A 15,178-nucleotide genomic window follows, 5' to 3' on the forward strand; every position below is an offset into this window, starting at 1 on the left:
TACTCTGAAACCCCTAAATAAAATCCAGTGCGATCGATTGTCTTCAGAAGTCCTCAGCTGTGTGTAATTTAGTCTCAGTATAAATACAGCTGTTCTGTGAAGGCGTCAGTGGTTAGACAACACTAGTGAACAAACTGCATCACAAAGACCAAGAAAGTCACCAGACAGGTCAGACGTTTAAAGCGGGGTTAGGTTATAAAACAAATTCCCAACCTTTAAGCATCTCAAGAAGAACTGTTTAATTCATCATCAAAAAATGAACCCAAAAAAGTATCTTACACTTGCTATCCTACCAAGACATGGCCACGGTCCACCCAAACTGACAGATCGAGCAGGAAGAGCACTGACCAGAGACGCAACCAAGAGGCCCATGGTCACTCTGGAGAAGCTGCAAAAATCCACAGCTTAGGTGGGAGAATCTGTCCACAGAAAGTATTCATATATATAAGTGGCTGAATACTTTTGAATGTCAAACATTTTAGATTTTTATTTTCATGATTAAAATTTAGTTTTCGTTCCACTTCCAAATGGGGTGTTTTTTGTGTTAATGTATCACTTAAAATCCTAATAAAATACATTTAAAGCCCTATCTGGACGGGATTAGTTTCTCAGGGCTCCTGGGGTAATTTTGTCTTTTAGGCCGAATCACCTACTGTTTTTCGTTGTTTTAAGTCCTGTCTGGACGCACATCTCTGAGTTTCATCTCTTCACATTTAATAAAATAGCTATTTGTCCACTGTCACGCACCGTAATTACACTTTAGGCACGTGTTTCTATGGAGATCCATGTAAACTACTACTGAAAGTGATGTCATGTGACTGAGAAAGCTGAAAAACCCTCTGGTCCTCCTGCTTTTTCAATTGCAGTCCAGATGCAAGAGTTTTTATCACTGAATAGAAGACACCCCCCTGAGAAACTAAGGGCTTAAGTCTGTGGTTGTAAGGTGAATAAATGTGAGAATACTTTTGCCAGCCACTGTAAATGGAATCACACACGTTCCCTTTAGAAGGGGAACTGAAGTATTACATGTTATGAACTGTTATAAAGCACAGAGAGAAAGAGAGAGCGTTCACACACTGCTTTATTGCTCAGAGCAATCTTACTCATTCAAAATACTTTCACAAAAAGGAACGCGGTCCAACAAGCAGCACTGGCTTCTTTAAATGAAATGAGGCAAAGTCCTTTTGTTTAGTTTTTTTTTCCACGTAATGGGGAAAAGTAACCCTTGTATACACGCTACATGACGTTTTCCCCAGCCAACTCCCTCATTCTTATCTTCCAAGGAGTAACTGTAAACCAACACTTAAAGCAAAACAGAAAAAAAAAACCCTAACAAAGTTTCAATTATTTCAAGTATCGATCAATGTACGCAATGAGGTTGGCTGAACGTGTCTAAGAAACCGTGAAATGAACTTAAGAGGTTATGGTGTTTGTCAATAAATAATAGTCTAACAATGAAATCTTGAAACTTCTAATTTCCCCTGGGAAACAATATCAGGTATAAGGCCTTTTTTTTTGGGGGCAGCTCAAGCAAGTGACGTAACAGAGGTGATATTAAAATCTCTTGAGGCATCGAACAGACGTCTGATGGAGCCACCGTTGGCATCTCAGCCACGTGCTCTTGGAGAATGAGCTTAGCAGTTAGGAAAGGTGTAGAAAGAACACGAGCTTGTTTGTTGGCAACCACACGCATGCGAGGAAGCATACATCGTTCATTCCAAAATCTTAACCTACGTTCCCCGGGGTAAGAGATCGCTGACACCGACCTGTCTGTCACTGCACTGACCTGCACCTCGCTGGCCTCCCTCTCCCCCTCTGATGATGCTCTCTGACCAGCCTGGACTGTCCAAGGCTCTCCTCCTTCAGCTGGTGTAATGTCGGCCCTGCCCGAAGCCTGACTGACTGTACTGTTGGCCGCCCTGTTGGAAGTACTGCTCAAACTGCCCGCCTTGGTTAAAATTCTGCCCTCCTCTTCCTCCCCATCCTCCACCTTGACCTCCTCCTCCACCCCCTCTACCACCTCGTCCTCTCCCTCCACGGCCGCCCCTGCCGCCTCTATCCTGTTGACGGCCCCCGTCTTGATAGTGGCCATCATGCTGGTAGCCCCCGCCTCTGCCCTGATGTCCACCCCCACCTTGGTACCCGCCACCGCCGCCTCCTCCTCCTCCTTGGTAGCCTGGCCCTTGCTGACCACCTTGATAGCCACCTCCTCCTCCTTGGTATCCTTGCTGGCCACCCTGGTAGTACCCAGAGCCCTGCTGGTAGCCGCCACCACCTCCGTATCCTCCTCGTCCTCCACCACCGCCACCACCTCCCTGATATCCTCCTCCATCTTGGTAATGGCCGTGGTACCCACCTCCTCCACGCTGGTCAGAGCCATCCGACCATCCTCCCTGTACCTTACTCCCCCTGTCCCCTCTGCCGCCACCTCCACCCCCTCTGCCCCCTTGGTGATGGTCGTAGCCACCTCTGCCACCACCTCCTCCTCCTCCCCGTCCACCACCACCGCCGTAGTATTGTCCTCCGCCGCCTCCTTGAGGTCCGTCTTGCCGCTTCTGCCAGGTGGGCATCTCTGGAGGCGGGGGCTCAATCTCATTGGGACGACCTCCTCGGTCGGGAACGCGACCCATCAAAACCTGCAGGTATACGAGAAGAAAAGATCACTTTCGGGTTGGAAATCAGAATACATATATAAACTGATACGCACAAAAGTGCAGCGCTGTTAAGATACAAATGTGCCAAAATCAGAGCACAGCTGACTCTTAAAGGGAATGGCAAGTGACACACTGATTGGTTTATTTCACGTTACGCCCAAAACACACCCATGATTAAGTAAGAATTATTAAAATGCCCTTAAATCCAGCAGCACAATGTGTAATTGACAACTGGGCTATATATCACTAAAACAGGGTCCTGGGAGTCTTCAGCACAGTGACAGCATGTCGACAGTTTGGAGGAACATGAGGGGGGATGAAAGTAGTGGATGGCTCCATAAGTAGCTAACCGGCCACTCACAACTCACAAAAACAAACTCATCATTTCCATCATTAACCCTTTGAACCCTAGGTTGTTTTGGTGTGTTTTTTTTTCAGTTTTTGTCAGTTACTCTTTCAGGTCTTATAACACAGTAATTATATCAAACAGCCACATGCTATGAGCTCTTTTACTCCAGAAGCCAAAAATGTAAACATTTAAAATGTAAAAAAAAAAAAAAAAAAAAAAAAATTCTTGGAACTGGCCATGTTTTGGTCAAAATTTTTGAATGTATAGACTTTAAATATATTCACACCCAAGATATCTTTTCAAAAATAGTTAGAATAGAGTGTTTGAGTTAAAAGCATAAGAATATTGATAATAGTTCATTACATGGCTTATTACTTTAACCAATTACATTTAGAGCATCAGGCAGATTTATTTTTCTTGATAAATGACACCTCTAGGATACATGTAGATACTAAAAACCTGACACTCAGAGCAGCCTATGCCTTTCAGTATTTTGATCAGAAGAAAACTATGTACAAAAATGTAAACCTTTTAGTCTGAATAAATAAAAATGTTTAGTGCAAAATAACTACTTATTAAAAATGTGCAAGTAAAATAAAAACTATATAAAGTAGTGCGCACACCATACCTAGCTTTAGTTTGAATGCTGGTAGTTTCACACTTTTTCTGTGGACACTTTTGAGTCATTTAATGATATTACTTGGTTTGAAACATCCTATAAATATGTTTGAAGCACTAAAGGTAAATAATACTAGTTGGGGACGGAGATCTCACTTTTTTTAGGTATTTTTCTCAATGGGTTTCTTGTAGATTTAGCTTTAACGCACTGTGATGTCATCGCTATTCTTAGAAAGAGTAAGTTCTGCCCTTTCTAACCATATATTGATTTTGTTTATCTGTGAAGGGATTCTTGAGTAATTAAGCTGAGAACACAAGGTGCGATGTTGGACGGAAAAATTCTAAGCATTAATAAGGTCTCTGACTGAAGTGCAAAGATAGGCGGGACAGGTTTTATTGGAATAACTGTCCCTATTCTCCAGGGAACACTTTTACTAGAATGTGGAGAATTGCTGAGATAAGGGATAAGATAAGATGATCTTCTATTAGTCCTGCAGTATTTCACTACATTCAGTTACTAGATAGTGAGATAGGTCAGGATATATAAGTGTATATATTGCCAATAATTACTACAGCAGCATAACACTAAGCACAAGACTGAAGTAAGACTGTAAGTAGGATGTAGCTCATGTCACAACTCACCTTGTTAATGGAACAGGCAGTCTTTTCTCTGATGTGGCCGCTGCTTGTGCGCAGAATCTTTGATAAGTCCTCTCTGGCAGCCAGCAGATTGGCCACAGATATTTTACCCTTAATGGCAAGAGCTGAGCGCAGGGGTTGGTACACTTTGGCCAGCTTTTCTTTTTGACTCTGTTAGAATGAGGGAAGGAATAGCATTGTTAAAGAACGGTCCACAGTGTGTACAAAACTGATCGTGGACTTTTTGCCCAATAAATTGGAAAGCTTGATTACAAAACTTTGATTCAGACATGACTGCTTCCTGCCTCACAACCATGGTGGATAATATAGCTCTAAAACTATATATCACAATATTTCAGGGTATTTTTGCGATAATATTCTTGTCAATATGACAAAACAAATTATTTGATTAATTTTAACAGTGGAAAAACAATTGTCTACATTATAAATCAACTCAACAAATAATAATGTAGCAAAGTAAATAATGTTATATAAATAATGTCATCATAAAAAAATGTTATACAGATGCTGTATGGTTGAAACATAGTTGAAACATTTTCAACTATGCTGAAAATCCACTTAAAGCTTCACATTAAAAAGCCACTAAATCCTAAACTATATTATTTTCAATAATAGCTAAAATGTGTTTCTTGTGAAGTAATGAAACATACCAGTCTTTCTTAAATTTTTTATATACATTTCCTAACCTTTAAAAAAAACTTTTAATTGCATTATTTTTTGCCTCTGCAGCGCCTTCTCAGGTTTAGCTGTGCTAAAGGTGAGAATGATGTGTCCCTGTACTTTGTTGTTACGCAGACACCAAATCACAATATGCAGCAGCTCAGTTAATTAATAATACCACCCCCCTGCTGATGTCCAACCATCTGCATCTCACCGCTATCAGAGCACACTGCTGCTGCAGATCAGCCAATCAGCTCTCCCTCCTGCCCTGCCCCTAAACCCATACATTACCCAATGCCCCTCCCAAACTACCCTTCCCTTTTTTTAAAGCATTTTTTAAAAGTCACCTTTAAAGTAGGTAAAAAAAAAAGAAAAAGAAAAAAAAAGGGGTGACTTATCACAATATGAATTAGTTATTGTTTTAAATACAACGGAAATATTATTGTGTATGATTCTATATGGCACTCCCCTATTTCAGACACAGGCAAAGTGCTCACACTCTTGGAGTGGTGATATTAGGTGCATGTAAATAATTACTTAATATTTAATCATGAAATATAAATATTATAGTTATTGTAAACTATAAGCATATATTTTATAAATGAACTAAAATAAAAAAAACTAACTAATTCAAAGCATTAGTCTGTGTTTTTTAATTGTGTTGGGACTCTTATCTGACTGACAGCTGTTCCAATCAAAGCTTTTTATAATTGCTTCTGCACCCTTGTGTCTGCTGAATTCTGCTGATTTTTTGAAGGGTGTAGTAAGGAGAGTATATTAGCAAAGTCGTAGGACAACCTAACCAATCAGATCCATGATTTTATATTTATATATATATATACACACACACACACATTTGAAAAATGCTAATTCATAAACAATGAAAAACCTTGCTAATCAGATTTCATTTATTGAAAAACTTCAGAGCCTACAACTATTTTTCCACACACAGAGAACAACAGTGTCTCACCTTGGCTTTGTCTGACCAGCCGAAGGACTGGACCGTCACATCCAGACGTTTTAACAACATTTTCCTCCTGACTTCATACTCGTTCACAAGTGCTTGGTTGATGGCTACGATTTTCTCCTACAAAGTGTGCAGAGCAGAAGCGAACAAGAAGAACAATTTAAATCCAATAAAAGCATGAATGAGGGATTTAATATAAACCACTGTGGTTCAGATCAAGACCCTGCCCACTCATAACCAGATATTCTGCCTTTTGGCCCGCTGGCCACATGAAAACATAGTTTTTGGTCATAGACAAAGAATGTTTCTCAATTTTTTATTATTATTATTATAATTTTGTTTGTTTTTTACGAAGAAGCTGATAGCCGAACACATTCATGTTTCTGGCTAAATCTCTAATACATCCTTATGCCCTTGTGACCCAAGTTTTATTTATTTATTTTTATCATCCTTTGTTTTACGAATCCCGGTCATGCAGCTTGCCATCAGCTGCCGGATCCTTGAGAGAGCACAATTGGCCTTGCTCTCTCTGGGTGGGTAAATGGTGCACTTTCCCATAATAATTTTTAGGGTGATGTCACACAGCACGAGGCGTCTGTGAGCTGATGTATCAGAACAGAGTTGCTGCGCTTTCCTCCGAGTGCGCTGTGATGCTACTTAGCAATGCTGCATCAGCAGCAGTTTAAAAAGAGGCAGTGGCTGAATTCACATGTATCGGAGGAGGCTAGTGATGGGGGATATATACAGCTGAGTAGCAGCTGAATGGGTGGGACAATTTGTCTAGCTAAATTGGGAGAAAATGGGAAAAAAATGTTAAAAATTGTTGTTGAAAGAAAAAAAAAAAGAAAGAAAAAAAGCAGAAAAAAATGTTTTAAAGCAGCAGTCCTTAAGATTTCTTTCTTTTGATTCTTTTCATTTGAAAGCAGTACTGAAGATACTGAAGAGAGCTGGCAAACTAAAAGAGAACAGGAGAATTAGATAATCACCTGATTTATCTGCTCTGAAAGGACAAAATCACATCACAAAGCATGTTTTAAAAATAATTACTTTTCTACTGCTTGGTGTACTTACACAATCTCACTTTTAAAGAGAAATCGACAAAACTCACAAACCAGACTGTCACTTTAAAATATATCAGAATATGTGTGAACACAGCCAATGTTAGCTCAAATTAATAGCTCTATATCTGTAACTCACCCAGTGCAGTGGACCAAGTGTTTTTTTCAGGAGAGGTCCCCCGACATGAGTGGGAGGGACTTTGGATAACGCCTCCTTTAACTGAACAAAGACATTAAGAGGGGTGAGAAACAGTAAGAAGAACTTGAAAGCTAAATAGAAATTCTACAATGTCATTTCTATACAGTATTCTGTGTGTACTCGCCTTCTTCTCAATGCCACTGAAGAACTGGAACATGGTGATGTTGGCTGGAGGTTTAGACATACCCAAAGCCATACAAATCCCCTTGAGTTCCAGGAAGAGTTCACTGGCACCTGTGCTGCCCCCTGTGTCCTGCGCTTTCTTCTGAGGCTGGTTCACCAACACCATCCTCGAAGCCTCAAGCTCAGAGATCAGAAAGGCTAAAGTAAGAGGACACAGATTTTCAATTTTCAACTTCAATATCATTCCTCACACTTTAGAGTGATGAAGCCTAGAACCACCTGAATTAAAACCACACTGTCAATTATAATCATTACAAACATTGTAAAGCAAAATCAGTCAAACATTACATTCAGCACAAAAAAAAAAAAAAAAAAAACACGGCCATGCTGATCAACTTAATTTAAGGGAATATCTTCTTTTTATTGATGCTGTCAAATTAACATGTTAATAAAAATAATTCACTATAAATACGCTGATTAATTGCTTTCCTTGGTGCACTTTTTCCTGATGCTACAGTTCCAGTTACTGTAACATGAGGTGGGTTATTCAAACGGCTATGCTTGACCCCTTTGACCTATTGTTGCAATGTATTGACAATATTATCATTCTGATGTCACAAATATAGATATTAATTCATCTCAGATTTTTATTACGGACCAATAGATTTTAACTATTATGGCATGTGTGAGCGTCTTCTATAAAATGTTTATGCAACTTTTTGTGCAAAATCTAAAATAAAAATTATAAAAATTAACAATAAAATACTTTCAATATAAAAAATATACATACACATAAAAATGAATGATGTTCATTACAAGGAGCTCTTATACCCATGTAAGTTATTCAAGCATTCATTTGCTCCTCATACTGATCTTTAGTAAGGTTCACAAACCATAGCTTGATAACCGATCACCACCACTAGAGTAGCAGAGATGAGCATTTTGGACATTGGACATCAGCTACAGAGTAAGACTTGTCGACACTTGCCACTGTTTGGCATCTGGGGAGGGTGGGTGGGTCAGAAAATCTCTCCAGTGTTTGGAAACTGGACTCTTGAAGCCATTTCACACACTCGCTCTCATCCCTACTGATTGTTCTGATAAAATATGACAATTTGTTTTTTAAAAGAAGAACAGGAAGATCAAGCACTTCACTAAACACTGGATGAAATGATGGAAGTGTCTGGTGAAGCATGTCACGTACTGAGCAGTAGCTGGCAGTTGTTGGCGTTGAGAAGGCGGCAAGTGACATCTCCTGAGGTGAGACAGGAATACGGGCAGGCCAGTTCAGTAAGCAGACCACTCATCTCCAGCTGGAAACCCTCAGCTTCGCTTGGACCTAAACAGAGCCAGAAGACAAGAATACTGAAGTTAGATGAAGCAGAGGAACATAGAACATAACTGAAAATGCAAATAAATAAATATGTAGTAAGAACAAAAACAATAAAAACAATAAAACTAATAAATGTTAATACATTTAAATAAAACAAAAATACAAAAGTATAAGGAATATAATACTATATAATACCATACAAAACAAAATAAAACTACATTTGTGCAAAACAGCACTGTAGGTGACATGGATAGTTTTCTTGGCATCATTTTAAAGCAGCAAAATGCAAAAACTGTCATTTCTTGCTTTTGGGCTCCCCCTACAGCTGAGCAGTGTAATTCACACTATGAACCACCATTTAAAATACATTTCATTTCCAGACACATTGAGAGGTGCGGACTGAGGTCGTAATACATACTAGACATATAACTGCAGTAATATAATGGAAAATTACAAATAAAAATATATTGATTGGATTAAAGGGATAGTTCGGGATTTTTGACATGAATCTGTATGGCATCAACATGCCCAGTGTCGTGCATTCTCACTGACTTACCCCCGACCATGTCCGGTGAGCGGAGTTCTTGTCCAGTATTGTCCGAGCCGAAAGTAGTCCGGCATGTTTGCTGGGGTCACGAAACGAAAGCGTTTTTCTTCCCAAAACAGTACGAGTGCAAAAGAGTGATTTATTTGCATAACAAAAAACGGTGTCTGCAAAAGTCACGCCTCATTATCACTGGGGCACTACTTTCATTTTGGATCAGTGCGCGCGATTGCGCAACCTGGCAGCTAGCCTACGGTTTCGATTTCACTGTTTACTGTTCGGGAACATGTCGGACTACGAGAGCGACGAGGAATATATTGATTTCCGCTCAGAGCCAAGGGGGTATCTTTATGAGCCTGAGTATACTGAGGAGGAACTTGCCCAAATCGAATTGGATCGTGCAGAAAGAGAGAGGGTGGACAGAGAAATGATTGAGACCGAAGCTGGAGCCGCTGCTGCTGCTGCTGCGATACCAAGGGTGGCCGACAAATCCTGGTGCACTTGTTTGAAGTGCGAACTAATGCCGACAGAGGTGGAATGTTACTGCTGCCACGAGTGGGATTTAGTTATGCCCGAGATACAGAACCTGTCAATTGATGAGGACGTCGGCGGGCCAGCTGCTGCCTGCATCACAAACAACAGCGGGCATGGAGAAACATAGTCATCCTCGCTGAAGTGCGCACCGCAAACACGAAGCTTCTTCATTTTCACCACTTTGGTGTCCACATGGAAGCCCATTGCAAGTATCCAAAGTTGGCTGAGAGCAATGTCAGTCACGGGGATACGATGGAAACTGTGCGGAGAATCAGCCACATCTTTGTTGCTACAGCCTGGATAATCACAAGTCCGCACCATTTTAACACACACACATACAAATGTATAAATCTGTGTTCAAGAAGCTTATAAAAGCCGATAAACTTCTCTCTAAAGCTTGCTCTTTGCGTTGCTGGTTGAAGCTGAGCGCAGCCAATGATCTGAAAGACTAGTGCGCTGCTCGCAGTTAGAATGACATGCGCTCTGATCCAAAATGAAAGTAGTGCCCCAGTGATAATGAGGCGTGACTTTTGCAGACACCGTTTTTTGTTATGCAAATAAATCACTCTTTTGCACTCGTACTGTTTTGGGAAGAAAAACGCTTTCGTTTCGTGACCCCAGCAAACATGCCGGACTACTTTCGGCTCGGACAATACTGGACAAGAACTCCGCTCAGCGGACATGGTCAGGGGTAAGTCAGTGAGAATGCACGACACTGGTCATGTTGATGCCATACAGATTCATGTCAAAAATCCCGAACTATCCCTTTAAGCAGCGTTTACAGTTCCCTGAAGCATTGTTAGTGTGTTAGTACAGAAAAAGATGCCATTAATCAATTAAATTATATCTGCAAGACTTGGTGCCCAACTGTAGTGAGCTATAGGCAAACAGCGCACTGTGCAGCTTGATTTAGGGCAAGTCAAAGTGTCTTTGCTCTCATAACAACGGGAAAAGTATGCCTTGCATGGCTCAAAAAGCGCAAAAGGCATGAACTAGTTCTTTTTATTAATCACGGGTGTTTTTTGAGCATAATGCGAAATAAACCCATCAGTGTGTCACTTGCCATTCCCTTTAAGAGCCAGGTGCGCTCTGACTTTGGTGGATTGCTATTTTAATGGAGCAGTGCTTTTGCACTTCTTAGCTTAGGAAATGGAACTTTACTGGTACAGCAATTTATTTTATTGTGTATTCTGTTTATTGCTGATGTATCTTACACAGGGTGCAGGATATTTTGTGAAAACGATTTCCAAAAATGTTGGTGATATCATTGTGTACGATACAATACAGCACACCCCTAATATCAATGACTCACAGTTGGTGGCGTGCACATTCTCCTCCAGCCTGCAGTAGAGTTTGAGCTCAGAGACGAGCCAGGCACACAGCTTAGTAAACTCGGGTGAAGCAGCTCCACCACTAAGGGCCATTTGCAGAGAGCCATCTTCCAACAGGGGACCCTGATACCTGCAAAGAAACAAAGGCAAACTTTTAGATACTAGTGCAAAATTAAATTTTATTGAAAAGTTACTTTATTTCAGTAGTTCAGTTCAAAATGAACGAAATTCGTATTAAATAAATGTATTACACACAGAGTGATTTACTTTAAGTGTTTATTTATTTTATTATGCTTGATAAGGGCTTAGTGATCACAGATAGAGAAACACTTTTAAAATACTTTTGAACACAAAAGCATTCCATCTGTGGCTTCTGCCTTTATAGGTGCAGTACGAACACACACACAAACATCAGCAAACACACACCCACAATGACTCATAATGAACATTAGGACTGCAACTAATGATTAATGACTGGTAGTCGACTAACTTGATTATTAATTTTCAGATTAATTATTTTCTACCATGAGCTTCACAGCTTTAAAATGAAAGAAACAGCTGAACATAGGATTTACAATACCATTCAAACGCAAAGGAGATGTTTAAATGTGATGCGTTCTGATATTTAGTGAGTAGATATGTAATCTGCTGCGTTTGGGCACTTTTGTAAACTAGAGGTGTCTAGATTACTAGGGGTGCACGATGGTATCAGAATTACATCGACATTTGGCCAGTATTGCCAATATTTTATATGTTCTGGAAAAGTACAAAGTCCAGCTGAGAGTGGTACTAATACTGTCAGACACTGGCCGTGCAACTTTAAAATTAATACGAGGCTGAAGTTAAGAATGAATGAATTACACTAGAACAGCAAATTCATGTAAGTAAAACTAGGTAAGATGTGGAAGATTGTGTATATAAGATTACATTTAATAACTTAAATGTAAGTAACTTAATGTAATCTTATGTACATGAAAAAGTCCTTCAAAATCACACTGGAACATCAGCTACATGTTTATATATATATATATATATATATATATATATATATATATATATATATATATATATATATATACATATATATATATATATACATATATATATATACATATACATATATATATATATATATATATATATACATATATATATATATATACATATATATATACATACATATATACATATATACATATATATATATATACATATACATATATATACATATACATATATATACATATACATATATACATATATACATATATATATATATATATATATATATATATATATATATATATATATATATATATATATATATATATATATATATATCGTTAAGCTACATTGCCCCAATTTTACAACATAAATTCAGCTCGGGGCAGGCTAATACTTGGTTTTCCTTAAAGTAGGAGAAAATAACTCTATTTAGCATATTTCCTACTTAAGAATGAATGACTTACACTAGAATTACACTAGAACAGCAAATTTATGTTGTAAGTAAAACTGGACAAAATAAGTGGTGGAACTTTAAGTATATAAGATTACATTAGATAACATTGTATATTTAGCTGTACATCGTTCCTTTATTATATCTCCTTAAGTCTGTGAGGTGTTTAATATAAGTTAATCTGAGCAGCAGTTTGTTTGAACATCCACTTTTAAATTAAATTAATTGATATTAATCTCATTTAGGATTAATTTTATTAGATAATTAGTTTATTATTTTTATTAATATAATAAATGTATAATATCGGATATTGGTATCAGCCCAGAATTCCCACATCGGTTCCTCCCTATTTATAGCAGTCAGTCAGTCCTTCAGTTTCGCGTTTCGAGTTTCAGTCCACCTTAAATTCTGCAACACTCCCATGCAGTCACATGAAGCTCCACACTGTAACAGCTGCGCATTTTAAGGTGGACTGGAGAATTAAGCATAGCTAGCCAACTTTAGCTTCAGCAAAACTATAAAAATACAATTATTTAAACGCTGTTAAAGCCTAAATCTCCCGCCGGAGCGTTTTACAGGTGTTTATTTAATAAAAACATTCTAAACCCCGCACTAACACATAGCGAATCTTCCAGAAAACCGGTAAAACCGAGCTGATCTGCAGGAGTTAGCTCAGCACGCTGGACGCTAACCGGGGCCGCGAGGCTAAATCTGCGACCTGTAGCTGTTAAACCTGAATCCAGTATTAAACCCGGGGCTTATCGGCGCTCCCTGCTCACCCCAGGTCCTCCAGAGAATCCAGAATATCGACTTCCATTCAGTCGAAGCGACGCAGCGCTCCCCAAAAATCACAAACCGCCTCTTTACCGAGACTGACAGGACCGGGCGCCTGGCTGCTGGGTTGGCATAACCGCCAGAGAGCGTATAGAGAGGAGACCACCCATTTAACAGCGTCTTCAGGGAGCTCTATGAACTGGTTCTTATGGGACAACTCAGCAAAATCAGTTTGTAAATGTTTAATCTGTTTTTAAATACAGAATCAACAAATGTTCAAAAGCATGGTTACTGAGTACGACGCAGTTTTTTAAAGAATAAAATCGTAATATTACGAGTATATAGTATATTAATATTACATTTTGAGAAAAAGTAGCAATGTTAGGAGAATATTACGAGATTAAAGTCGTAATATTACAAGAATAAAGTCATAATATTAGGATATCAATATTTTTAAATTAAAGTTATAATATTTCGATAATAGAGTTGTAATATTACAAGATTAAAGTCGTTACAATAATGAGAACAAAGTTATACTATTTTGAGTTAAAAGTAGGCTAACTACTTTGGGCTGCCAGTTTAAGAAGCACGGACATTCGTTTTACGAAGCTCCACACTGTAACAGCTATGGTGTTTGCTTAGTGGTTGCTATGGTGTTGCTTAGTGATTGCTAACTTGTCTAACATACTTATTAAGCACGGACATTCGTTTTACGAATTTATTCTTGTAAAATTATGACTTTATTCACTGAATCAAATGTTTTTTTTTTTTGTTTTGTTTTTTTTTTAAGTGGCTCTAAAACGCTGTCATAACTAAGCACACAGATTTGTCAACATGATGTTTGATTCAGGGCATCCTTAAAAAAGCACATAGAATAATTATAGATCCTTTCCATCATATTTTCCACATCATATTTTTCAGCTACTCCTTTCAGAGAGACTTACGCTTCTCGAATAGTTTCCCCTTCTTCAGTAAGCTTACTAAATTGTTCTAAATTGTTGAGTATTGTATAACACAGTTGTCTGTATAACCATCCAAGGCTCAGATAAAATCCTTCTTTCATAAATTTCTTGTGAAATACAATAAAAAGTTATTGCTCAGATGAGAAAATCAATAAAAAACAGCTTGTCTGAGCCACACAGCAATGCTACTGGACAGCAGAAAATATGGGTGTTCTAAAACGTTTGGCCGGTAATGTATATGTACAAAAAATAAAAGAGAACTTAACAACATTGATCTAAAAAAAATATGATTAGAGACAGCATGATTTTCCAGTACGTATGTCTTATGTTAAGCAGTGACCAATGTTATTGCACATAAGCTGGCAGTAAATAAATAGTCATTACGAAATGGTAATGAGTAATTTGTAATTAGTATAACCTGTATGTGTGTGTGTGTTTTATTAATTACATAAACCTGCCCAAATCTGGCCTATTATGAAATAATGATGATAGTTCATTTATGTGTATTAAATGAGCCTTTTAAGAATATTCTAGCTGTATCTCCAGCAGCATCAGCTCACCAACCATACAGCTCACAGTAGCAGCAACGCTAGCACCTTTACTTCCAAAATCTCGTATAATATAAAAACATTGAAACATACTACTAACTTTTCTTTGTGTTTATATCGAAAAACTATAGTTATCTTTCTAAAATTAAAGGAATAATGCGGACACGTAGATGCTTACTATTTTAATCTGAGTTTTTAGCCGTTTAGCTTCATTCGCACCCATTCATTCTTGACTAACTCGTGGGCTCCCTCTATCGGTTAACAGTCAGTAGTAGGGACAAAGGAAGTGGCCAGTTTCTCCTTAAACCGGCTCTTTAACCAGGTCCTAATGGTCCTCTTCAGTTGCTAGTCGCCAACATGCCGGTTTTTACAGCCTGAGAAATTTACACTGTTGGAAAAGATCTTTTT

The 15,178-nt window shown here is 38.5% G+C and overlaps 1 protein-coding gene across 1 annotated transcript; it reads right to left on the bottom strand.

Moving 5' to 3' along the window:
- Positions 1–1,063: 1,063 nt before the first annotated feature.
- On the bottom strand, positions 1,064–13,427 carry fam98a (family with sequence similarity 98 member A). The gene is made up of 8 exons (XM_007238735.4): positions 13,266–13,427; positions 11,012–11,160; positions 8,493–8,627; positions 7,290–7,486; positions 7,106–7,186; positions 5,912–6,028; positions 4,264–4,431; positions 1,064–2,636 (listed from the first exon to the last, which is right to left on the bottom strand). The coding sequence occupies exons 1-8, from the start codon at positions 13,301–13,303 to the stop codon at positions 1,863–1,865; spliced, it is 1,659 nt and encodes a 552-aa protein (XP_007238797.3). The 5' UTR covers positions 13,304–13,427; the 3' UTR covers positions 1,064–1,862.
- Positions 13,428–15,178: the final 1,751 nt, after the last annotated feature.

Source organism: Astyanax mexicanus, chromosome 14, assembly GCF_023375975.1.
Source record: "Astyanax mexicanus isolate ESR-SI-001 chromosome 14, AstMex3_surface, whole genome shotgun sequence".
Classification (NCBI taxonomy): Eukaryota; Metazoa; Chordata; class Actinopteri; order Characiformes; family Acestrorhamphidae; genus Astyanax; species Astyanax mexicanus.